The sequence below is a fragment of the Lygodium microphyllum genome, chromosome 12 (genome assembly GCF_053477565.2).
Source record: "Lygodium microphyllum isolate KBCC chromosome 12, Lygodium_microphyllum_v1.1.10, whole genome shotgun sequence".
Classification (NCBI taxonomy): domain Eukaryota; kingdom Viridiplantae; phylum Streptophyta; class Polypodiopsida; order Schizaeales; family Lygodiaceae; genus Lygodium; species Lygodium microphyllum.
The window spans coordinates 56,766,508-56,794,150 of record NC_141146.1 but is presented as its reverse complement, the minus strand read 5'-3'; the positions used below and the strand labels follow the sequence as shown (position 1 = coordinate 56,794,150).

Genomic DNA, 27,643 nt, shown 5'->3' with positions numbered 1-27,643 from the left:
GCACAACGAAAACACAATTTGGACACTCCAGGTTTGATCTAGCACAATTTATTCACTTCTTTCTTTACACATTATGTCTGTATCATTCATTCCATAACAGAATATACATTATGTGGCGAGCACTAGTCTATACTGTACATACTGATAGAATGGGCACAATTAATCCACTCCTTTCTTTACACATTATGTCTGTATCATTCATTCCATAACAGTATATACATTACATGACGGGCACTAGTCTATATTGTACATACTGATAGAATGGGCATGCATCCAGGGTCCCTACCACTATGCCCTTGAGAGAGACGCCAATATACAATTTTTCATCAATTGCATGAGGTGTAAGACAAGGATGTCAAAAGAGGGAAAACTTAGAAGCCCAATTTTAAGGCCTGGAGAGAACAAAAATGAGTTTCTTTTGTTGCCAGTTGTATCAGACAAGATATCAAAAGAGATGAAAATTCAAAGAGCCCAGATGGTAACCAGCAGGATGACAACTGCTCTCATTGTCTCCTTACTATGTCATATGGTGTTTTGATCTGTTACTGTAGTGCGTGTCTTTCTTTTGAAAAAGACAAGCTTTTTGGAGACTTCATTCAGGCCCCACCTCCTGTTGTAGCAAAATTTTAGTCATCCATGGCATGTGTACTACTGTCACTGCTTTATAAAAGCACCTTGGATATATATCTATTTGCCAGCATGGTGTAAGCATCCGCCACAATTTCCTTCTCGGCGGTAGCTTAATATGTATAAACAGTATCTCATTATGAGAGTGGCTCTTGAAATTGTAAGAGAAACCTCCAAAATTTTCGGATTAAGTTCAGAAGAGCATTAAGTTTCACACAGTATTTTGTGAGATCACCTCACCAAATTTCACAAACAGATGCCCTGCTGAGGTGCTGCTCCCAGTAAGCTCATCCTTGCTTTTGCTATCACCATACTCATCCAAGTACCGTGGATAGACAAAGCCCGGCCTCACCTGCTCAGGTGGCTTTGCACTGGCCACTGGAATCAGTGATAAAAGGACCCTCACAACATCATACATTGTGGGCCTGGCAGCTGGATGCTTCTTTGTACACAAGAGTGCGAGTTGTAACGCTTTACTCAAAACAGCCTGGTCAGGACAGGTGTCTTTAACAACAGGATCAAGAGTCTCCATGACAAGGCCATGTTCATTTTTGGTAAAAACCTGCAGTGTACAATGGCACTCAGCTTCTTGCAAGCTCTGTCAATGTACATCAGACTAAAAGCTGGGCCTACTTGAGAATTTTTCAAGTCATATAGCATGTATTCAAAAGGGTTAATGCATGTTGCTCATTGACAGACAACCTTAGTGGCTTTGCAAGCAAGGAGATTTCATTCAAACAACATTACAACCGTATATGGCTCTTCTACCCTTCCAACCAGTTAAGTACTAAAGTAAGAGCCTTACCCACTGGTGTAAATTAGTCTCATCATCCACTGCCTTCCTTCCAGTTAGAAGCTCCAGAAGAACCACACCGAAACTGTATACATCAGACTTTTCATTGAGTCTGGATGTCCTCGCATACTCTGGATCTATGTAGCCAATGGTTCCCATGACCAAGGTAGATGTGTGAGACTTGGCCAGCGATATGCTTTTTGCAATACCAAAATCTGTAAGGTGGGCTTCAAAGCTCTCATCCAGAAGAATATTGGATGTTTTGACATCCCTGTGAACAATCCGGGGATTGCAGTCATGGTGTAGGTATGCTAGTCCTTTGGCTGCACCAAGGGCTATATTCAGTCGAAAGTCCCAATCAAGCTTCATTCTTTTGTTACCTGGAGTGCAGAATGTTGCACAGCTAAGTCAAAATCTGGAAGCTAGTACTACCAAAAACAGGCATACATACCATGTAGTACATCCCAAAAACAGACATACATACCAAAAGCTAGTACTGACAAGCAGACATACATACCATGTAGTACATCCCAGAGACTTCCATTCTCCATATACTCATAGAAGAGCAAGTTGCCGTGTGGTGAAAGAGAATAACCAAGCAAGCTAACAAGATTCCTATGCTTAATTCTTCCAACCGTGTCTAGTTCAGCTTCAAACTCTCTGGTATTTTGCTGATAATGATTGTAGAGCTTCTTCACCGCCACTGGCTTTCCACTCTTTAGAATGCATTTGTAGACTGTGCTAGATGCACCAAAACCGATAACATACCTCTGCCCAAGATTGTCTGTTAGTCTCATTACATCATCATAAGAATGAGAAGCCAAGTCCATGTTTAATATGACAATTCGTGGAGGACCTGCATCAGCAAGAGATGTTAAAGGACAAATTGTGACCGTGATCTATCAATCAGATCAAAAGATAATCTACAAAAGTTACCATGTAGAGGTTTGCGTGCCTCCTTAAGGTGAAATTCTTCAGGTTGATGGTTGGATTTCCAAATCCAGGCCAAAAGAGCAATTATAACGATTGCGCCACTGAGGCCTAGTCCAATGAATAAATGTCTAGATCTCAAACCTGAAAGAGTAGAAGATGGAAGACGTTAACAAATGAACATGTTGGGGGAGTATTAAACATTGGAAAATCCATGAACCAAGAGCTGATTATAAACAAAGGAGACAGGAGGTTGATGAACATGTTTGGGGAGCAGTAAACAAGACATCGGAAAACTCATTAACAAAAGCTCATGTAAACAAAGGAAGGCAGGAGGTTGATGAACATGTTTGGGGAGCAGCAAACGAGACATCGGAAAACTGATGAACAAAAGCTCATATAAACAAAGGAAGGCAGGAGGCTGATAAGCTTAAAGTTAACATGGAAAGCAAAGCTCATGAATGTGTTTACTTGTCTACTCACCATTTGAAGGTTGTGGATAGGGATCACAGAGAAGCCCAATCTTCTTTCCACAGAGTCTATTATTGCCTCGATAACTGCAGAAACCATGGTTTGACTTAGTCTTGATTCAGATATTAAACTTTTCTGTGACAAAGGAAGGGCAACATGAAATCATCAAAAGGATGCTACCTATCAGCATTGAACCTTGTGAAGTTTCTTGGCTCAGGTATCTCACCAGACAGGTTGTTGTAAGATAAGTTCCTGCTCACAACAGATTCTTCTTAGCTCTGTGCAAAGCACTGCTAAACAAGATTTTTACAAAGCCCTTACCTCACAGTAGGTTTAGTCTACATAACGCCTAAAGTGATCATTAAGACTTCAGATGCACTTACAAGGCAATAAGGCTTAAACAGTTCACCAGCTCTTGAGGAATCTCTCCGGATAGTTCATTGTTGTTCAAGTACCTAGAAAACATGCAGGGCATGAACAGAAGACCAGATGATTCACATTCCATCAGCTTCTGCAGCACTATATTAGAAACTTATGCTCTTACAGTATGTTCAGTTCTTGCAATTGGCCCAACTCTTGAGGAATAGGTCCAGACAAATGATTGTAAGAGAGATCCCTGCACCCATCAATCAGGTGTGAATGGCCTAAAAGCATCTGCCAAAATCAAACTGACCTCACAGAGTTTACTGAAGGAACACCTACATCTTGTATGCATCCCTTAAGTTGCCGAACTCTGCCGGAATCACTCCAATTAGTCTGTTTTTGCTTAAATCCCTGATAGCATTGAAGTTCCTCATTAGTCATACAGCGAGCAGTTTAGAGATAGCAATTATGTTGAATGTCAACCCCCCTTACAGTTTGAATAGATGCTCAAGGTCACCAATTGAGTCTGGAATAAAGCCTGAAAGATTGTTGCTAGACAAATCCCTGACAAAAAGCAATAGAGACTTGAGAGCTGCAACAGCATCCCAAAACAAAATCAAGTTGATAGGCCTACTTGTCCTTACAGAGTATCCAAGTTGCGGATGTGTCCAAGCTCCTCTGGGATGCTCCCATGGAAGAAATTGAATGAAAGGTTCCTGAAATGTCGAAAGGAAGCTGTATGAAGGATCACGACAATCAATTTCTGAGAGATGCCACGTAGAGCGTTTCTTACAGATATGTGAGACTGACAATGTCCTGAAACTCTGGAGGAATTGGACCAGTTAGCTGGTTGCCATGTGCATTGCTGCACAAACATGTGGTTTATCAGTTCAAAATGACCCCCATAAGAAAACTAACTCCCAGACTCAGATTCAAGAGGAAAACTTCAAGAAAGGCCAAACTCACAAAGAGGTCAATGCAACACAAGAACTTAAGTTCTGCGGTACAGGCCCTTCAAGCTGATTGTTAGCTAGGTTCCTGCAAAATCATAGACTCAGGTATTCGCAATCTAATCTTTCAGGGTCATCCATTAGAGCCCAATCAAGACATGAACTAGAAAATATTCATAGGATGGATTATTCCGCACTTGCAACCATAAATCTAGAACAGGTTCCTCCAGCCATTCGTTAGAAAATGATTAGCAAACAATACTTGAAAAAAAAAAAAAACTTACAATTCAAAGAGCTCTTGTAACTTGCCAAGCTCTGGTGGAATCTCTCCCGTCAAGTTATTGTCATTGAGTTGCCTAGAGCCAACCATGAGTCAAAACCCATATCAAACTCCCTGGCTTGGGATTTATCTCAAGCACTTACGTTGTCAAGAGCAGAAGAAAGGCCAGTTATCATAGCCTGACCTGTTACACATAAAAGAGATAGCTGACTGAGTGAGAAGCTTACAGGTATCCTAACTTTGTCATGTTGCCCAATTCAGGAGGTATAGGCCCAGTCAAATGGTTGCCCTGCAAGTACCTGAATAAACATAGTGATTTGACTGACGAATAACAGGCTAATACAAAGATGGCACTGTGAGCTCGACAGTAATTTTATCAAGGGCAAAAATTTTATTGTTTTGTGCAGTGATTATAGTGAGCTTCTAGTACTCACAGCTTTCCGGTGAAGGTTAGGTTTCCAAGTATTGCAGGTATAGGTCCTCGGAGATTGTTGTAGCTCAAATCCCTGGAATTGGGAGGTAACATTTAGCATTAACACACATAAGATGATGTACATGTACAGGATCCAAGCAACTGCACCTGGAACGGCAATATGGTTCAGAAAGCTTACAGGACTGCCAATGCTTGCATAAGCCCCAGAACATCAGGTATGCGGCCTGTAAGCTTATTACCCTGCAAAGATCTGCAGGAACAAGAGCTCAGACTATCAGTTCATTCCTAAACCAGACTGGCAACAATACTTTGAGGTCTTGGTAGGTTGGGTTCAGTGAGAGAAACACCAACAGGGGATGAAAATCCAGCTTCCCAAGCATCTCTCTATTCCAATATGTTCCTTGAGGTATAGACTAGTGAACAATGAAGTGCAGCCCTGTCATCTCAAGCTGGTTGGCACTTACAGTGTGGCAACTTGAAGAAATCCGATGTTGTATGGAATCTCACCACTCAGCTGATTGAATGCAAGGTCTCTGCAGATGCAATATTTACCAGTATTAGGCTGAGTGCCGGTACAATTTTTTCCCCAGAATACTCATGCAGCACATGATGCTTACAAAACTTGAAAGCTTGTGCAGTTCCCAATGTTATCTGGGATTTCCCCAGTCAAATTGTTACTCCGGACATCACTGCAAGACACGATAGCAATAAGCACACTAGCACTTGCTAAGGATTGCAAGTCAGCTTATCTGCTGGACAAACCATGAAGCATAGCACAGCTACTTACAAGTACCACAAACCAGTCAGCCTACTCATGTCAGGGGACAGACTTCCTGAGATGAAATTATTTCGCAATCCTCTGCATTGCAACATATTATCAACCTCCATGTATCATGACTTTACTGTAAGGTTTTGAAATTAATTTTTTCCTGACATAACCACCCCCAATGAAGTACTTTTAAGGATCTTACAGGTATTGCAGCACTTCGCTCCAGTATAACAAAGAGGGGATTTCACCAGAAAGGCGATTTTCAGCCAAGTCTCTGCCAAAGTCCAAAATGCATACCACAGTTCATCTGTCAAGAAGCTTTATACCACAACACGTATCCACCCTACAGTGCAGGCACAAGATCCTTACAAGTGTTTCAGATTGGGGAGCTGAGATAATGTTGATGGAATAGGTCCTGATAGCTGATTACTTTTCATTTCACTGCAACCAATACGCAGACCTTACAAACTTGTATGTGCTAAACTACAGTCTAATATTCGAAAAATCGAACTGAACAACTTACAAATACTCTAGTTGTTTCAACTTGGATAGTGAAAACGGAATATCCCCCTCAATGTTATTAAAGGAGAGGTCCCTGCACACAGCAAAATAGTTGTAGACCACTAATTCCAGACAGTAGCACAGAAGAGTGTGCAGATGGGATGAGCTAAACTGCGACTTACAAAGATACTTATTGAACACTTTCCAGATAGTAGCACAGGCAAGTAGTGTGCAGATGGGATGAACTAAACTGTGACTTACAGAGACTCTAAGCCTGAGCAGTCACCAATTTCATCCGGAATCTGCCCAGAGATCATATTGTGGCTCAGATTGCTGCAATACCGGGAGTCCAAATCAAAAACAGAGAGAGATTGATTGTAACCTGAAGAACCATGCAACTTGCATTGTTATTATAAAAGAACAAGCTAATATGGAGGGACTTGCATATTCTTTAAGCTCTTCAGTTTGCCAATGGAGGGGGAAATCTCTCCACTGAAGTTGAGGCTCGACAGATTCCTGTTGAAGATGAGATGGTTAGCTGTAGCCATGGACAGGATAATTCCACATTTTCAAGATTGCAGTTCAGTGTAGTAGCAGTCAGCAAGCTCAAAAGAGATTGTCTTACAGTCCCACAACTGCAAGGGTGGTATTGTCACACGTCACTCCCCTCCAGTAGCAATGGTCTCCACCAGATGCTTCATCCCAGGTGTACAGTTCATTATTGTCATCTTTGAGAGCTCTCTTTATTTCCAACAGGATTTGCCCTGCATTTAAGCACAGCAAGGCTTTCAAATTACAATGTAGCACAGAAGAATCACTGACAACATGGGAAGGAGGCAAATGAGGGGCTAAGTGGTTGAGGGCAGTACACCAGCATGAGTGAGAGAAACTCCTTGAGAATAGTATTTACTAGCCCTAATGCACCAGCATGCTGATTTAATATGGCGCAAGATAAAGCGTACTTGAGTTCGGATTTTTAAACTCGAGTTGCAAATTACGATGCCGCAAGACCTAGTAAGTCAAGCTCGAGGAATTGGAAGGTGAATAAGGTACGCCAATGCCTGGATTTGCAGCTGAAGACGGCAACGCAAGCTGCCATGTTGAGAGGAATAAACATGCAATGTTCCATTCCTGGCTGAGGGAGAAGGGGTGAGAGAGAGAGAGAGAAAGAGTGAGAGGGTAAGAAAAGGCTCTTTGGGAAGCTGGCCACCATTTCAGAGCTGACTATAGTTAACTAATTGCCTGCAATTGGAGGGAGGAGAGAGAGGGAGAGATCGATCACCTTCTTGAGGGCTTGCGGCGATTTCATGGACGCATAACAACCAGGCACTGATGCAGAGAACCGAGAGGAGAGGCCAGCCTAAACCGGTCCCCATCGTACCTGCGGCCCTTTCTTCCTGCTTCTGCTCTTCTTAGAAGGAGATGTAGAGGGAGATAAACAGGCCGGGAGAGAGAGAAGGGAAGTACTCTATAGTCTGTTCAGACTTGTAGAAGGTTATAGTTACAAAGTGGGAGGAAGTGAAGCTCCATATGCTTCCGTCTAAGTAGGACAGAGCCCAACATTTGCGGCTCCAGAGAGAAGGCATGCTTGAGAGATCAACCCAGCTCGTATCATGGTAATGTAATCCCCCTGAGCTGGCTTCAGTAACAGAGCTCGAGAGCCCACCCGCCAAAGCAATACCCAATCCTGAAATGCATGCCAGCCCAAGTGCTCTCAACCCTGCGTATCGTCGCCCGCAAAGAAGGTGACGTCCGTGCTGCCCAACATCATGATAATACAAGGCCTGCAGCCAGGAGCTGGAGCAGAGTACCGTCCCGGAGAGTCTATAATTCGATATTGCATGGCATCATTCCGACTTTAGCTGTAGTAGATTAGCCGTAATAGAAGCGGCATTGTGTTACTTGTTGTATGAGTAGCAGGTATGGAGTACTCTGCCTGATTCCTCCTTTCTTCTCATGAGTATGATAATAGGTAGGTGGTTGTAGTAGCCATCACCAGAAGTTGGAAGAAGGCCTAGGGCAGCTACACTGAGACTACGACGTGGCCGATCAAAAAAACCCTGTAATCAGGACAGGAAAGGGCTTGATATCATGCAGCCACCCCTCTCTCTCTCTCTGTCTCTCTCACATCAGTAGTGTGCACACTGCTCAAGGCTTCTTGTCTTACAATGACTACGGCCCCAAACAGAGAGAGAGAGAAAGAGAGAGAGAGAGAGTGTGTGTGTGTGTATGTGAATTTCTTCCATTTTCACAAGAGGATGCGAGTTTCTTCGGTTTTTCACCCCTGCTTGTATCCAATCCATACACTTTTTCTCTCAGCTCATATACAAATAGTACATCGTATATCTGTATGCTGTGATAAATAAAGTAAACAAACAGTAAAGACATAAAATCTGTGATGGGCTGTAAAAACAAAAAATAAAGCTTCGTAATCCAGCATGGGAATTGGAAGGATGAATTAAAAACCCCGCTCAAATTCCTTCTCCGAGTTTCCATCTCTCACGAAACTGCAACCAACAAAATAAAAGAGCTCATAAATACCTCTGATTTTTTGTAATTTTAAAAAAAACCAAATGCTAGGTATTAGGCAGTGTGCATAGCTAGCATGGAATGTTGAGCTCCAGCAGATATACGTCAACTGATGAAAGAGAGAGAATGAAAGGATATAGAGAGTCTGGCGGGGGGGGGGGGGGGGAGAGAGAGAGAGAGAGATCATACTTTTGTATTATATGCATAAGTCAATTGAGGCCTGTTTCTAGTTATAATGCTCCATACTATCATTATCGATCTCTTTTTGGGTCTGTGTGTGTTTTTTTGTAAGGATGAGAGCTCGTTACTTTAACGTGACATAAAGCCGGAAGGACTCCCTCCGGCACAGAGCGAGAGGCTATGAAAAAAGGCTGGAATGCAGGTGATGGAGAGGGAAAGGGAGAGAGGAAAAGCACAGAGAGAGAGAGAGAGAGAGAGAGTGGGAGGGGGGGGGAGGCATAGGCTATAAAAATAAAAGCCTGCAGGCATCCACCATTACAACAGAGGCATGGGCTTGCTCAGAGAGAGAGAGAGAGAGATGGATACAGAGAGGGAGGGAGAGATGGACAGAGAGAGAGAGAGAGAGAGAGTTGAAAGAAGCGGGCAGGAGGGAGGGAGGAAGGGAGGGAGGGAGAGAGAGTGAAGTCGGTCTTCTAGTACTACTTTCCCCTGCCATTTTGGCAGAAGAGGAGTGTGAGGTAGATGTCCGTAGCTACCAGAGCGGTCCAATCTCCTCTCTCTCTCTCTCTCTCTCTCTCTCTCATATGGCTCCCGAGTCCCTATCCGACTTGCAAACCTATGGCCCCTCTCAATGGGCGCCCTACCCTTCCCCTGTATCGTACCATAACATGGCTTATGGGGAATTTCCCAAGTGAGTTTGTAAGGAGCAGGAAGCTTGAAAGAAACTTCCCATGCTCTCTCTACATGACCAATGTTGTCAATAGTTACCCAGCATGCCTACCTTGCTTAACCAAGGAAATCCATGTGGTAGTCGAGCTAAAAGATGTCCATGGCCTCCTACTGTAGCTGATTAGTTGATTAGGGTGTACTTCTTAATCCACCCATTGGGTTACAATCACCTCAAATTATAGCATTTCTTACAACCTATTGTTAAGCCAACCATTGAGCTATTATCATCTCAAAGACCGCTACATCTCGAAACTACTTGTTGCAAGGATTTGACCTTACAAGCTCACCATATGAATGCTCCCGTCCCATGCTAAGATTTGCACTTTTTAAACATAAAGCTGTATATAGATATAGGCTTGCTATTATCAACACTAATTAGTGCGCACTTAAAGAGCAAAACAAGGCCTTAAAGCCTTTTATAAAAGACCTAGGCACTGTGCCACTTATTTTTCAATTTCATACAAAAAGTTTTAAGAATTAGACTTAATTTGTTTGCTAGCATTAAGAAACAATTCAAACATTTGAATCCAAGTATTTCCTTCATGCTCTTATCTTACTAGTATATTATTTCAACTATAGCTTAGGAAAGCCCAGAACCTCTAGAGGGCTTCCCAAGCCTACCCCCTTTTTCAATTAAAACCCCCTCCCCTCCCCTCTTTCTCTCATGTAATCTCTCATTTTCTCTTCCCCCTCTCTCCCCCCCAACCTCCCTTTTTTAAATTAAAAACCCCTCCCTTCTCTCTCACTTATAATCTCTCTCTTTTTTTCCCCCTCCCTTTTTTATTTAAATTTATCCCCCTCCCCCCTCTCTCTCTCATGTGTGGGGCCTAGGTTCTCTCTCTCTCTCTCTCTCTCTCTCTCTCTCTCTCTCTCTCTCTCTCTCAATTAAAACATACTGCTATATTTAACGAAGAAGAAGAAGAGAGAGAGAGAGAGAAGAAAAGGAGAGAGAGAGAGAGAGAATAAAATTTTTAAAAAGAGAATGAAGAGAGAGAGAAAAAAAAAGGAAAAAAGATGAGAGGGAGAAAAAAGGAAGAAGAGAGAAGAGAGGGGGAGAATAAAAGGAGAGAGAGAGAACTAGGAGATTAGAAAAATTAAACTAAAATAGAAGGCACAGAGAGAGAGAGAAAAAAAATTAGACATAGGGAATTTGGGGGGGTGGGGGGAAGAGAGAGAGAAAGAAAATTAAAAAATTAGAAACAAAGAGGAAAAAGAGGAGAGAGAAATATGAGAAATGGATTGTTGAGCAATCGCACGGCAACTTTGTGCATGCACGGAACGCTAGTAGAGTACAATTACAACTATGCATGTAGAGTTTACAAAAATACAACTATAGATATGCCTCAACTATACATTTTTAACAATGTAATTTTCCTACTCACACAATTCAAAGAAGGCTTTTCGAAATGGAGTTACCTTTAGAATGAAGCAAAACCATATTTTGGTGAACATCCTATATATACAATCATCTCTAATTTAGACAAATGCAATTACTTTCCCCCAACTAAGAGTGACAAATTTTTGGTACATTTTTGTGCTCATAACTAAGAGTCTCGCCCATTATGACTAAATCTATTATCAAACTTAACTCTGATGTTTAATATTGATGCTAATCACTTTTGAAACTTTTAAGTGTAATCATGAGAAACCTAAACTTAAAAGATTTAACCTAAGAAACTACAATCTAAAATATTGTTAGTCTTCACACATGCATTAAAGTATGGAAAGTGACTTAAGTATTTATAAACAATTCAAAAGAGGAAACCCAATAAGGTGAATTTGTACGAATTTAGGAACATGGTGTGCATTAATTCCACAATATGTGCTTCTAGAAAATGCAATTTCGCATGACCTTTTTATCTGTGCCTTTCAATATAGCAAATCCCTACCATGATGGCTACTAGTTCTTTGAAACATTAACCATTATCTAAGTGCATGTCGCCCATAATGACATTGAGATGAGCATCACATGTCTTCAAAAATAAGAGTAGCTCTCATAGTATGTGATGCTTCAAGGACTCTCAAAGCATCTTCAGAAAAGGCCTTCTTCCATAGAACCTCATCATGTATGCAAATATCTCTCAACAAAAGATGGCATACATTATCTTTTGCCAATGCTAAAGAAAGTCCAAGCGTATGCCTTCAATAACCAGACACATAATTACGCATTATTTAAAATTTCTTCCTGACCTTAAATATCTCCTCCTAACATACTATGCCAAAAAAACACTTATGTGTGTATGCATAAGTGTGTATGTGCATGCTTATGTTTACAACTTCCATGCGAAGGCCAAAATATAGTATATATTTCTTTTCTTATTGTTAAAAATTACCTTAAAAAAGCTTTAGTATGTGTATGTTCTTAGTCATTCTAAGAAATGCTTTGAAAAATACTTTTCTCGCTAAAAAATCTTGATGCTATTTCTTTAAAAAAAATTGTACAAACTATTTAAAGAAATAATGATTCTCTCTCTCTCTCTCTCTCTCTCTCTCTCTCTCTCTCTCTCTCTACACACGTGTGTGTGTGTGTGTGTGTGTGTGTGTGTGTGTGTGTGTGTGTGTGTGTGTGTGTGTGTGTGTGTGTGTGTGTGTGTGTGTGTGTGTGTGTGTGTGTGTGTGTGTGTGTGTGTGTGTGTGTGTGTGTGTGTGTGTGTGTGTGTGTGTGTGTGTGTGTGTGTGTGTGTGTGTGTGTGTGTGTGTGTGTGTGTGTGTGTGTGTGTGTGTCCTTAGCCATGATAAGCCTATAGGACTACATGTGCAATGAACTGAGCATAAAAGAGATGTATTTAATGTAGTATTCATAGCTCTTGCTTTTCACTTGCCTTTGTCAGGTGAAATTTTGCATTAGAACAATACTAACAGAAATGAAATATCAACAACTCATTTTCTGCAAGTGAGAACAATGGTTCTCTCCTCTTAGAAGGATAATACAACTACAAAAATAGGATGGATGAATCCCCATTTCTACATCATAGAGCTGGCCATTAAAGTTGCATGTTCTCATGTAGAGCTTTAGTCATGGGCAAAGAGCGACCCAAGTTTAAGGCACAACATTGCCATTACAGAACAACCACTATGGAGAGAGAGAGAGAGAGAGCACAAGGACATGGGCCTTGGAGATGAGTAAAAAGACTCATCTTATGGGGAAAAAAAGTTACTGCTTGGTTTGTAGGCATGCTTATTCACATATCAAATGACTAGCATCTAGAATCATGTATATTCTACACATGGAGTAAACGAGGACATAAATGCAAATTTATAAATAATAGTTTTAAATTTTAGATACACATGTAAATGGATCAACCCTATTTACAATAACCAAGGAATTGTTAGATGTAGAATCGTATACAATGGATTTTTGCAACTGGTAGCTCCTTGATCTTTTCTCTAAATTGCAATTTCAAATTGCATAAGAAAATGCACAATGAGTCTAAAATCACACAATAAATTACCTACTAGATTCCAAAACGACCCCATAATGAGATTCTATATATATGTGTATGTAAAGCGTATTGTACACATGAACAAGAAGGCACCAAATCTAGCTTTTGCTACAACAAAGATAATTAAAATGTATATTATATACATATTACAAAGGCTACAACTAGAATGTTTATATCATTTGGAAGCCACCTATTGTAGCTTGTAGTATCCAAAAAGCTATTTGTTATGTACATCTCATAAAGTAGATTAGAACTAGGAGGTACAATCATCATCCTCTTCCTCCTTAGTGCCCTCATCATCATCCTCCTATTCTCCCTCTCCTTGGCTTTGTGTGCCTCATTACCTAGGCCCTATAAATGTAGGCGGGGGGGTAAGAGATTTAGCAACAACAAAAGTTCCAATGTGTATGACAAAATAAATTACTTGAATTATTTTAATTCCAATGGCATTGTGCTACATCTACTTGATAATGAGGCCCTCCTCATAAAATTGTGTCCATGTATCATACCTACTATATCAATATCATAAGCCATCTTGTGGCTAGTGGGAGGTCAACCCACAATATTAACCTACAAAATAAACACACCACGAGCATCACAACATGAAGCACATATAATTTTAAAAAAGATTTAGACACTTGTAAACTAAGCCTCTCACTTATCAATACCTCCTAATCGAAAATGCAGAAATTCATATTGCTCCATTTGTCTCTACGATGGTTGAAGATCCCAAGCTCTACCCTTCTTATTACTTTTGTCCACTTATCAGGATGGCAATTTATGTTATTTGTGTTAGACTCAAGTGTTGTGCCCTTCTCTTATTTCTACTTCTCTTTGTTTAATCACATCCACCTTATTATGCAAAAACTTGTTGACCTTATCTCACACCAAGTGGTCTTTGAACCTTATGTGCTTGAGAGTAAGAAACCTCATATGCACAACAGTGATAGTGTCCTAGAGCAAGCTCAAGTCTTGGTGGAAAGAAAATTCCTTCCTATAAATACCATGTACTACAAAATAGAGGTATCGCATGATCTCCTTTCCATTTGGGCCTTAAAAGATACCACTCTTTCTAGTCCACCTATAGTATATATCTTGTGGTAGACTATATTCCTCCTCATGACCTACTAGCAGTTTGTATCCATCCTCTTGGATGCATGGTGGAGAAGGGCTCTAATTGGCAAACTAGTCTCCTAGGCATCCTTTACCTTGACCTCTCCCCCTATACCTATGGTATCCACAACTATTGTCACCTTCCTCAAACAACCTTGTTAACACTACAAGATATAGGCATTATATCGACGTTAAAAGTGACAAAAATATTCATAAATAAATTTACCCCCATCGTCGTAAAAAACGTCGTTATTGGCGACGCCATAGAACAGTTGGTATCAGTGTCGTTATCAGCGGCGCTATTCCGTCGCTATACCGACGCAAATAGCGATGCTGATAACGACGCTTTGCGACGCATTTTGCGACGGTAATAAGGAAAAAAAATATGTGGTAGGGAAGCTTGCACTATGTGCTTTATTTGGGCCATACAAAATAGTTTCAATAATGTGTATAATGCTCGTGTAAATAAAGGCAAAGTGTACTTAAATCATAACACTGATACATAAAATAAATACATGATCGCATAATGAAAGCGATCGGTACAATCATGGCAAGATACTACTACTATATAGAAAATATCTACACAGATCACGTGACCAAAAAAGAAGGGTATGTGAGCTCCAAGGATCCAAGGATGAGCTATAGATCCTCACCATCCAAAACCTCGCTCCGCCGCAAAGGAGCATCGAACGGACTTTGCAAAAAAAAAAGAAACAACTACACATCAGTCCACCATACAATAATGTATTCTAATTCAACATAGTAACTACAGACAAGAAATATGAGTGACTTACAGGGCCGCTACGTCTATACAATCGATCAATCAATGCAGTGAGACCGCACCTCTCTGCATATCGAGTGAGACCGCACCGCAAAGGGTGCACTCCTCCTTGGGACGAGACAAGAAAGATGAGTGACTTACAGGGCCGCTACATCTATACAATCGGTCAATCAATGCAGTGAGACCGCGCCTCTCTACATATCGAGTGAGACCGCGCCGCAAAGGGTGCACTCCTCCTTGGGACAAGACATCATCTCCCTGGATAGAAAATTTGCCAGCCACACCCAATGTTTTTGTATATGATATTAAATTAGCTTGCGAATACAATACATGATTGATATACACTTTTCTTACTGTTTGCTCAAAATCTGAGATCGCCTGATCAATGATCTCGGATTGAAACTCGCCGAAGCATCATACGTGTTCTATAGACAATTGACGTTTTTGTCTAATTGCTAGTTTACAATGATAGCAGGACATGGGACACGCTAATTAAGATACGTCTCACGATCTTGAACATCACGACCTTCATTGTTTTCTATTTGGTCTACATAACGACAAACAATTTGTTTTTGTTATCATTCTTTTTTTCTTTCTTAAATTGTTTGAGAAGGGATTTCTTCTCTTATAACTCGTCAAAATTAACGTATGTAAATTCTCCACCCACCCATAAATTAACGTATGTTGGAGTGTTTCCCATCTCGTGGTATTGCACTGAACCTCGCCACTACTTTCTCTTTGTTTTTTATCCATTCATTCTCTTCTCTCCTTCCTTCTCTCTCTCTTTTTCTCTTTCTTTATTATCTTGTATGTTTATTCCCTCTCTCTCGTTCCTTCTTTCTTTTTCTCTTCCTCTCCCTCTCTCATTTCCTTTAACAAAACATCTCTCTCTCTCTACTACTACCACTACCACTACAATAAACAAAAAAAGAATAATAAACAACAACAAACAAACAAGAAAAGAAGAAAAAACTACTACTATTACCACTACTACAACAACAACAAACAAGAAAACAACAACAATAACTACTACTACTACTACAACCACGACCACGACTACAACGACTACGACTACGACCACAACAATAAACCACTACCACTACCACTACAATAAACAAAAAAAGAAAAAGAAAAAAAACAACAACTACAACAACAAACAAGAAAACTAAATAACAATAAATGAGAAAAGAAAAGAAAACTACTACTACTACTACAACAAACAAGGAAACTACTATTACTACTACTACAATCACAACTACGATGACTATAACCACAACTACGACTACCACAACAACAACAAACAAGAAAAGAAGAAATTAAAAAACAACTACCACTACCACAACAACAACAAACAAGAAAAAAAGAAAAGAAGAAATAAAACAACAATAACAATAACAACAACCTCTCCCTCCCTCCCTCTCCCTCTCTTTCTCTCTTTCCCTATTATGTTTAATGTTCTCTCTCTCTCTCTCTCTCTCTCTCTCTCTCTCTCTCTCTCTCTCTCTCTCTCTCTCTCTCGTTCCTTCTTTTCTTTTCTCTCTTCCTCTCCCTCTCTCAATACACGTGATTTTTTACAAAAACAAGTAAAAGAAAAGGAGAAAGAACAAAAACAAAGCAAGAAGGAACAATGCACTCACCGCAAAGGCCCGAGGATGGATTCGGTGGCTCCTCTTCACGACGGCGGCTCCTCTTCCTCCTCTTCTTTGCAAATGACGGCGGCAGCGGCAAGAAGCTTTCCTTCTCTCTCTTTCTCTCTTTCTCTCCCTCTCCCTCTCAAATGCAAGATGGAGTTCGCTCTCTCTTTTGCTCTCTCTTTCATTCATTTGCGCAAAATAACATGCTTGGGTTTCAGCATTTTTTCATCTGAGCACCATCGCTATTTGTGTCACTATTTGCAACGCAAAAGGCGAAGCCGCTATTTTGCGTCGAAAAGCGCCGTCTCGCTATGCCTCTGTATCCTTGTAGTGTAATGGGATGATGGAGCCATCACACCAAGATCAAGCAATACTATAACAAGTTGATTAACTATACTTTGTGATATTGAAGGTCCTATCAATATAGGGAATGTGTGGCCACTAATAGGGTTGAGAAGTTCAAGGACTAGTCATATATTCATATAGATTTATTATTGTAAGGGGACACCCAAATATGCCTTTACCTTTGATATAAGTTTGTTGCACTATCCCGTTCAATATTGGGGTGTAATTCTAAGATGAAGACCTCAACCATGTCAAGGTTTGCAATAAGATGAATAAATACATTTACCAAAGGTGGAAAGGCTGAGCAAGAATGAGAGTATAAGTGTCATGGGAATGTGGATGCCTTGCCTTCATCGATAATAGAAGTTAGGAAAAGCTCGGTTCACTTCCCAGCCACTCAAGTCGATAGCCTCTTTTAACATTGCATTAATATCTTTAGGCAAATCCATGGAGTGTTTTTAGATTGACTTTTAGTAAGTCCATTCACACTAATTGCATATCCTTTGACCCTTTGGTCCATATACCCTTGTGCCCTAATGTAGACTATCTCTCAATCCTTTACCCAATCAACACCTTAGCATAGTGGTTCATTACCTACTATTAGTACTAAGTCGAGCTATCCTACAAACCCCCTCTACTGAGGACCCTTGTCCTAACATTACTCCACCATTTTGGAAGAGTTTTTTACCTCAAAAACAAAAGTGCGAGATCGCTTCTTTACATTAGCATTCTCCCTAATAGAACCTTCTTTAGGCCTATCTTTCCATTTGACCAAAACTTGTTTTTTTAACATGATGACATGTAAAATGCTCATGGAAATCCAAGATCCATTCTAGTTTATGAGAGATTAAACTAATGGTTCAATAATTTCTACTTATGCTTTTTGATCCACCAAACTTATTGAGATGCTGAGCTCTATATGAGTTATTATCCACCATGTGCCTTGATGATGTGGTAGGATATTACTCATTGGGATGCTAGGTGACAAACATGAGGATATGCTAGTGATTCTATAGTTGGACTACACCCTCGTAATCCACCCCTGGTTATGGCACATTTATTGTGCCACCTCTTCTTTCCTTAGCAAGTTCACACTTAGTGACCGTGTGCATATACATTATGGTAATTTTATATTAGCCTTTTATCATATCATAGACTTAGTTATTTTTGTGAAAGAAGAAGAGGATTTTAGCCCTATCTCTTTGTGTGCTCAAGTCTCCATTGCTTTTGTGTATGTGCTCTTGGTCTCTTTATCTCTCTTTCCTCTTGTCTATTTTTATGGTATCAGAGCCGTCCCACAGCTGCATAAAGCTCAATTGAAGGTTGAGGTGAAGGCATTGGAGCATGAAAGTAAGCAAGCACACAATGGGTAAGAACCTCTTCTGTCTTACTTGATTTGCCTTGGGTTATAGTCACACAAGGCTCCTAAGGCTGGTTGGGCTATAATCTCGGTTGTAATCTTCATTTATAGTGAAACTTGGTGAGTAGGAAGAATATTTTATATATTATAAATTAACCCTTTAGGGTTTTATCGCTATGATTTTTAAAGTTAGAGGTCCCAATAGTAGTTTTTTTATATACTACAGTTTCACTTGTGTTGGCCATTTATAGGTTACTATTGTGTATCAATGAAAAAGCATGCATGTTTAGTTGTGGTGCACTTGGTATCAACTTCCTTACAGATTGTAGTTTTTTATAAGTTGTTTGTTTTGTCAAAATGTGTGACAACTTTAACTAGATTATGAATGAGAAGCTTGATAAAAATAATTATCCTATATGGAAGTTCAAGATGAAAATTTTCTTGAAGGGCAAAGGTATTTAGAACTACATCGAAGGAGACATATTAGTAGCACCTAAAGTTACTGCATGAAATGCTACTATAAAACATGTAAATGCTAGGAATGATTTGAACAAACACAATAAAGTCATGTATTGACTTTTTCTCAATGTCACGGATAGCATGATGGGCTACTTGTAGCAATTTGAAACCCTTTCTATTTCATGGAAGAATTTCACAAGGTTGTTCGAAGTAAACACAAAAGCCAGAAAGCTATAGCTCAATGAACCAAGTGAAAAGAGGGAACGTGTCCATTAATGATTATGCCTTGAAGCTCAAGAGTATTGTGGAGGCTCTTGGATCTATCAATATGGTAGTTGATGATAATGATGTTGTGTGAATGCTTAGATGGGACTTGGAGGTGAATATAAGAGCTTTAGATTATCTATGAATATAAGGAATGACATCCCCGGTTTTGCATACTTGATTTCTACATTGATACTTGAAAATAAGAACCTTGGCTTGGATACCTATTCTTCTCAAAGTAAGAACAAGTTTGAATAGGTGTTTTACTTTACTAGTAGAGGTATACGTTGTGGCAGAGACCAAGGTGGTGGTCATGGTCAAGGTTATGATGCACAACAAAATATAGGAGGACAATCTTGAGGAAGCGACTGTCAAAGGGGCCAATTGCAAATTCTAATAGGCAACATAATTTTGATGATAGCAAAGAGTGCCACTATTGTGGTAAAAAAGGCTACACTTCTAAAAATTTCTTTAAAAACAAGGTTGAAATTAGAAACATAAAAAAACAATGAGACAATTATGTATCTATTAGTAGAAATAATGATAATAGAAGTGAATTGTTATTTGTTATGTAACACTTTATGAATACTTTGATTGCTAATGGTTCATCAAAGAATGATGTATGGTATGTAGACTCAGGTGCCTCTAACCACATGACTTCTCATAGAGAGTGGTTTAGAGAGAGATGCAATTCAGAGTCTCCAGGCTATGTGGAGATAGGGGATGATACAGCTCACCCCATTACTCATGTTGAAAATGTTACTTTGAGTATGCAAGATGGTAAAACTAAGTACTTGGTTGATATGTTGCATGTGCTAAATATTATAAAAGACTTAGTTTCTATTTGTTAGATGGTAGAACAAGGATTGCAGATTCGATTCACATTTGATGGTTGTTACGTAGAAGATCTAAAAAATGATTACATGTTGATTGCAAAAGAAAAATGTGTTGGTAGATTATTTACTCTTGATGTAAGTCTACTTGAAATACATGTTGCCATATCTGCACAAAGATTCAAGTGTTGTGACTGATATTAAGATTTGACATAAGAGAATTGGTCATGTGAATGTGCAGTGGCTAAAAGACATGTAATCAAAATAGATTGTGGATGGCTTGCCTAAGTTTAGGGTTGATGGGATGCATAAAGTACGTGAAGCATGTCATTTTGGAAAGCAAGCAAGGCACACGTTTCTACATGAAAAGCATGTATGCAAGAAGCCACTTGAATTGATACATTTTGATGTGTGGCATCCTACAAAAACTACAACTTTGAGGGGTTGCAAGTATTATGTTCCCTTCATTGATGATCATACTCACAAAATATGGATTTACTTTATGCATGAGAAAAGTAAGGTGTTCATTCACTTTAAAAGATTTAAGGCTTTGGTTAAGAAGAAGACAAGGTTGCATATTAAATGCTTAAGATTGGGTGGAGGGAGAGAATATCTCTCATGAATTTTTTGATTTTTTACATATGAATGGTATATACACATAATATACATATAGATACACTCTACAACAAAATGGAGTTGGTAAGCAAAAAAAACAAGTATATTGTAGAGGTGGCTCGTGCATTGATATTAGAAAAAAACTTGTCTCATTACTATTGGGTTGCAGCAATTGCTATTGCTCTATATATTATGAATAGAACATCCACTATTACTATACATGGTATGACATCCGAAGAGAAGTTTACAAGTAGAAAGCCAAATATGTCCCATCTGAAAGTATTTGGATGTATTGCTTATGTGCATATTCCTAAAATTACTTGCACAGTAAGTTGGATCCCAAACTTGAAAAATGTGTATTTGTAGGATATTCTCTTGAGCAAAAGAGATATAGATGGTATAACCCTATTATACATGAGCTAAGAGTTAGCAGGGATATTGTTTTTAATGAAATGAGTAGCTAGTATAGTAATGTGAAAAATACACTTGGGATTGATGAGCATGAGAGTGAGGCTGTGCAAAAAATAGGTTAGTAATCATATATAAGGAGTGGACCACAAGAGTCTCACAATCATGGTTTTGTTGATAAACCTTGGAGTGATAAATTGAGTCACTGGTTACTCCACCAAGCATATCATAGATGTCAAGAAAATATAAATAGAAAGTTGGGGACTCATCTATTATGACAGATGTATCATCAAGCTTCTCTCATGTCGATGTTGATTCAGATAGCTCTGAACATAGCTCGGATGAGGAGTTTGGATTCTATCTATTAAAACACTTGGGATTGATGAGCATGAGAGTGAGGCTGTGCAAAAAATAGGTTAGTAATCATATATAAGGAGTGGACCACAAGAGTCTCACAATCATGGTTTTGTTGATAAACCTTGGAGTGATAAATTGAGTCACTGGTTACTCCACCAAGCATATCATAGATGTCAAGAAAATATAAATAGAAAGTTGGGGACTCATCTATTATGACAGATGTATCATCAAGCTTCTCTCATGTCGATGTTGATTCAGATAGCTCTGAACATAGCTCGGATGAGGAGTTTGGATTCTATCTATTAAAACACCTAGTGTGCAGAAGGCACAAGAGGATATAAAAGTACTTGGTAGTGATCTAGGTAAATGTAGTTCAAGTAGAGTAAGAAAACCAATGTAGCGATTAACATATGATAGCTATGTAGCTCATCACTATACATACATGGCTAAGGTTGTGCAATATATGAAATCCACTTGTTTTGAGGATGCAATGGGTAACGAGTATTGGGATCATGCTATGGATGAAGAAATGGCTACATATAAGGATAATAATACATGGGAGTTGGTGCCTTTACCTGAAGGCAAGAAAGCTATTGGCTACAAATGGGTTTATAAGGTCAAGCATAAGATAGATGAATCTATTGAGTGCTATAAGGCATGACTAGTTGCCAAAGGGTATGCACAAACTCATGGTATTTATTATGATGAGACTTTTGCTCCAATGGCTAAAATGGCCACTATAAAGTGTTGAGAATCAGCAATCACACTCAAACAGCCTCTTTTGTATGGAGTCTCAGGGTCAAGGACATGCAGGCTAACTTATCCCATATGCACAATGGTGCTTACTGCAGTTTCCTACTTTCCTATAAAGCATTGTACTTGCTTCCTTTCTTAATGCAATGATAGTACTCTTTTCATTTCAGTAAAGTGTCAATGTCATTGTCCACATACACAAGATTGTGTTTATGAGTCCAAGTCTCAATCTTGGAACCTAATTCACTTGTGTAACAAACAGTGTTCTTTCCATCATGAGTCTACACTTCTTTTTCCATCCTCCATAGCTTCCGGTTTTGCCATGCTCTAGATCCCGCATTTCTCTCATGGTATCAGAGCCCAGTTGGGCATGGCATTGCTTGTCTAGCTTCTCTTGATTCCTTTCAACCTTAGTCTAGCTCAATGTCAGCTCATGACTTCATCTCCCAACTCTACTCTCACTGAAGCTTCCATGGCAGCCATAGCCAGCAGCACCCTGTCAGATTGAGCTGCTTATATCTCACTCCACAGGTCAAATCTCTTGGAGCTTCCTTCTGGAAAAGTATTCCCCAACTCACAAAGCTTCCCTGTATCACATCAATCCAGGACATTGGACCATCTGGAGCTCAGCATTGTGAAAATCCCCAATCTCTGCTTTGTGTCTGCCATAGCCAGACATGACCTACCTTGCTTGGAGCTTCCATAACTCTTCAACCAGGCCATTTCAGCCCACGATTTCTTCTAGGAAGTTTTTCCTCTGCTCAAGGCGCTTCATCCTGGCACAATAATCGATGACATTACTGCGCCCTGGCTTCAGCATTGCGAAAATCGCGGAATCCTGTCAGAAATACGCCTGCTAATGTTCGACGTGACTGCGCGCTGCATACTGTCCACGATTTTGATGATTATAATAGGGCTTTTGTAGCCCATGAAATCAGCTTCCTAAGCATATAAAAATTTTTGAAAATGATCCACTGTAGCTCCTGCAATCAACAAAAAACCAGGCCCCTGTCTCAGAAACCCTAAATTCCACCATAGCCAAAGCTTCAAAATCTTGACATTTTTTCACTATTTCTCTCACTGAAGTTATCAACAGTGATTTTAATCATTGAGCAATACTCTCTGAAGTTCATTAAAGTACTGTCACTCAGATCTGAAGGCATCAGCATCAAATCAAGAAGGGGAAGATCACTTGGAGTAAAAGACTTTTGCAGATTTGGTATTCATTGACACTCAGTTAGTGCTTTTTAGCACTTGTGTCTCTCAATCAATTCTTCTGTTGCTCAAATCTAATAAAGTATGAAGTTGATTTGCTACTGTTCCCGTAAATCTAACATGGGCAAAGACTCTCCAAATGCTCGATTCAAAGGAGTCGGATTCCACACTTGGCAAACCCGCATCAAGCTCATCCTGATGAAGAAGGGTCTCTGGGCCATCACAAATGGCAAAGAGAAGAAACCTCGGGACGCGGACCTTGCAACTACTTGGCAAAAGAATGATGACAGAGCTCAGGCCATTATCAAACTGGAGCTAGACGACAGTTATATTCATCATGTGGATAACTGTGAGACCTCACAGGATACATGGAAAAGACTTGACACCCTGTTCGGTGCACAATCTAAATCATCAAAGTATGGTCTCCTGATTGAGTTCTTCAGGCTTGAAATGAAGTCCAGCACATCACTTGCCACACATCTCAATTACATGGAAGGACTCCTAACCCAACTTGCAGGAATAAACATTAAAATGGATGAAGATGTTTGCATCGGTGTTCTACTTAAGAGCTTGCCTCCTGAATATAATAATGTATCAACAACTTTAATCAACATGCCAAATCCTGAACTTGTTGATATCCAGGCATCACTGTTAGAAGAAGAAAAGAAGCTAAAAACCAAAGAAGAACCAAGTACCTCTAGAGATGAGCATGCATTATATGTTGGCAACAGGTACAAAGGCAAGAAGGATCAGCTCTTTTGTGACTTCTGCAAAAGGACCGGACACACCGAGAAGTTCTGCCACGCAAGAAAGAGATCCCAAAAGGCCTATCTAGTCGTAATCAAAGAAGAAGAAGAAAATGGAGCAAAGGAAGAAGATGAAGATGAAGACCACCAGGATCGGAAGGACAAGACTCATCAGTCCTTGTACTCTCATAATTCTGATAGACTGTTTTAATAGCCTTGTATTTTCCTTGCCCTAATGTTTCCTGCCATAAGCTTTGTAAACTCCTTATGTAACTTGGCATTATAGTCCCTGTACACTTTGTGAGGCCCCTGTTACAGCCTCTGGATGTCCACCATGTTTATGGTACCCACACTTAGCTTTTTCTGTAACAGCCTCTGGTGTTTTGCCATGTCTGTGGTATGCCCACACTTTGCAGGTGGTTCTCATTACAGCCTCTACACACTCTGTGCCTTTCCTAGTTGTGATTGAGGAGGGGTGTTGAGAATCAGCAATCACACTCAAACAGCCTCTTTTGTATGGAGTCTCAGGGTCAAGGACATGCAGGCTAACTTATCCCATATGCACAATGGTGCTTACTGCAGTTTCCTACTTTCCTATAAAGCATTACTTGCTTCCTTTCTTAATGCAATGATAGTACTCTTTTCATTTCAGTAAAGTGTCAATGTCATTGTCCACATACACAAGATTGTGTTTATGAGTCCAAGTCTCAATCTTGGAACCTAATTCACTTGTGTAACAAACAGTGTCCTTTCCATCATGAGTCTACACTTCTTTTTCCATCCTCCATAGCTTCCGGTTTTGCCATGCTCTAGATCCCGCATTTCTCTCATAAAGGCTGTCATAATAGTGGCTATATCAAAAGGTTAGATCAAGCACAGAGCAGAAGCAAGAGCTATGGTCAAAGGAGAGAGAGAGAGAGAGAGAGAGAGAGAGAGAGAGAGAGAGAGAGAGAGAGAGAGAGAGAGAGAGAGAGAGAGAGAGAGAGAGAGAGAGAGAGAGAGAGATGTGGGAACTCCAATAGTCACAATGTGTGATTGACCTTCCCTTCTTTCAAATGTCATTAAAAGAATAAATAATAAAGTGACAGTGATAGACGCACTTGCCACACCTTCAGTGTACAGGTGTGTGGATATTTGGGTACTATTAGTGTAACTAATACATGAGCAAGGGCATGAAACCACATACATCCAAATGAACAAGAGCCAAAGGCTTACCCATGCATGTCATACCAAACTTCTTATGTGTATTATGTGTCTGCACACCATATAAACAATGATCACAAGACTTAAGACATTTATAGTCAAGGGACAGAAGATAATGCAAATGGGTAAGCATTTTCATTCCTTTCAAGGACATGTGCCCAAGGAAATGATGCCAAAAAGATACATGTGGAATTGCATCTACTATCAAAACATGGTCGACTAACCTAGATACAAGCAAGGTGTAGAGAGTATTGGACTTAGCACCATATGCAATGATAAGATTCCCATAGGTAATCTTCCACGAGGAATCACCAAAGAAAACTACATAACCTGCATCATCCAAAGTGCCAACAGAGACAAGGCTCTTCGTGAGAGCTGGTACATGATGTACATTTTATAAAGAGTAAATATGCAACCTCAATCAAATTGCAGTTGGACATCACTAATACCAACCATCACCAATGCCAAGTCATTACCCAAACAGACAGATCTAGTCATACTATGATAGGAGTAAAATCACCCTCTGTGAGAGTCATATGACAGGAAGCCTCTGAATCTATCAGCACAGCCAACACTAAGTATACCCTGACAAAGCATCAGTCAGTTATGAAGTATCAAGAGAAGAAGCTGCAAGTATAAAATCATCATCAGAATCAGTCTCTGCATAACATTAATCTCTTCAATGCTTTTCCTCCTTTTTTTGTTGGACCGTCTTTTTTTGCTTTGTCAAGCGTCTTTTTGATTTTCTTTTGCTTTCTTTCCACCGAGGTTAACATTACCCTCCCCTAGCTGAGTGTCAGTCCTATGGCACTTATTGGTGAGGGCTCAACTAGTTAAAGGGTTGCCATGTGGGTCGATGATGGGGCTCAGAAGAGATTGGTCATGGAGAAGAAGCATAACAAAATGGATGAGAGGTTGCAGTGGTTGAGGATAGATTGAATGGGTGATGGGGGCCTCGGTTGGTGGTTGATCATAGGTTATCAAATGTACTTGAAAAGAAAAAGGAAGTGCACTACCTGGGGGTATGTCTACCTCACCATGCAGTGCATGGTGTTTGTGCCTTAGAGTTGGGAGTTGGGTTGAAGCCCATGGTGTTGTCCCATACTTGAGGACCCAGTTTGTGTACAAGGGAAGGTGCTGTGGGTGTGACTCAAGGAGACAGGTCTAATCGTAGGCGAGTGTAAACTCCCTATGTGTGTCTTGTCCTTGATGTGCCGTGAGTGTGGAGTGGGGGAATGGCCTAGGGATATAATTATCCCTAGGTGCAATGTCTATGGCGCTCTGATGGTATATGAGAATTCGATTTATTTCTTTTCTTGTGCTTCATCATTTGTCATTTCTTTGCATTCTTTCTCTCTTTCTCTCTTCTCTTTTTTGCTTGTTTGTTTTTTAAATTTTTTTAATATTTAATATATTGGGAGAGAGCACACTAGATGTCATCCCTATGCTTGTCAAGGAGCTACAGTGGGAGGGGGCCTAAGGGACTTGGTAAGGAAGGGCCTACTTTGCAAAAGTAGCATTTTATGTTAATGCATAGATTAAGGGGTGTTGTCGATAAGAAGGGGTGGCTACACTTGGTGAAGCGACTGTCGTTCATATCTTCGAGGATGGCCATACAAAAGGAAGGTAGGAGCACAACCCTCATCATGAGACAGGACATCACACATCTATCAATTCCTACATTTAGATTAAAAAAGAGTGGTAGTAGTTGGGCCTCTTCTGCTATGGGCTTTTCCTTGAGCAAAATCCTAAGTACCTTAAGATAATTACATGTAGTAATAAAGCCATCGGGGTCAGGGCAGGATAAAAACTCGTTGGGGAAGTGCATGATGGATGAGCAGATGTCTCACTTGGTGAAGATTAGGCTCTCCTCTGGACTTCCTGCATTCACATTATATATCCTTGGGAAAGCATACATGCCATGCACATCTGAGTTATAATCTACCCCTATTCTTTGGCAATATAGCATGTAGGTGGGATCATTGTGCGCTTCTGGTATGGTGCTGCAAAAGGCCATCCAAGCATCAAGGTTGGAGTCCCAAGCATGTTGCCACCATTTTGGTTGGGCTTCGTATTCATTGACAGTCTTTGGAATCTCCCAAACCTTGTCTTGCCAATAGTCTGCGAGCTCTCTTTGCCACCTTATAGGGTGTCTTGCTCTTTCCTTTGTCCATATGTTCCTCTAGTCATTAGGTGAGCCTAATCACCTACTCCATCACTCTTAGAGACAACACCCTATCTAAAGAGAGAGGGTAATAGAAGGAGAATTCGAATGGTTGGTGTTTGTTCTCCCACTGCTCCCAGTTACAGGATAGCATTTTTCTCTTTGTGGGATTTGGACCTCAGGAACTTGTTGCTGCTTTTCTTGAGTCTCCTTCATGCTTGCTCCATGTGCTCTCTTTGCTTATGCTTCCTTCCACAACTCTCTTAGGGGCGGCTTCCTCACCTTGCTCTTCTATTTGTGCGTACATCTGCTATGGTGGGCTCAGCTCGTGTGGCTGCTCTTCTTCATCTTGGCCTTGCTCGAAGTTTGTGGCCCTTCTTCTCTTGGCGGTTCCA

The 27,643-nt window shown here is 40.2% G+C and overlaps 1 protein-coding gene across 1 annotated transcript; it reads right to left on the bottom strand.

The window, feature by feature from the left end:
• Positions 1-62: 62 nt before the first annotated feature.
• LOC148027791 (uncharacterized) lies at positions 63-9,170 on the bottom strand. Its single transcript, XM_087689481.1, has 28 exons — positions 8,836-9,170; positions 7,400-8,624; positions 6,743-6,881; positions 6,562-6,633; positions 6,379-6,450; positions 6,140-6,211; positions 5,986-6,057; positions 5,819-5,890; positions 5,635-5,706; positions 5,465-5,536; positions 5,312-5,380; positions 5,026-5,097; positions 4,849-4,920; positions 4,642-4,713; positions 4,419-4,490; positions 4,151-4,222; positions 3,978-4,049; positions 3,829-3,900; positions 3,677-3,748; positions 3,524-3,595; positions 3,366-3,437; positions 3,205-3,276; positions 3,002-3,073; positions 2,834-2,907; positions 2,357-2,494; positions 1,938-2,276; positions 1,433-1,800; positions 63-1,189 (listed from the first exon to the last, which is right to left on the bottom strand). Exons 2-28 carry the CDS (start codon positions 7,491-7,493, stop codon positions 839-841), a joined length of 2,940 nt encoding a protein of 979 aa, XP_087545607.1. The 5' UTR covers positions 7,494-8,624; positions 8,836-9,170; the 3' UTR covers positions 63-838.
• Between the last annotated feature and the right edge of the window lie 18,473 nt (positions 9,171-27,643).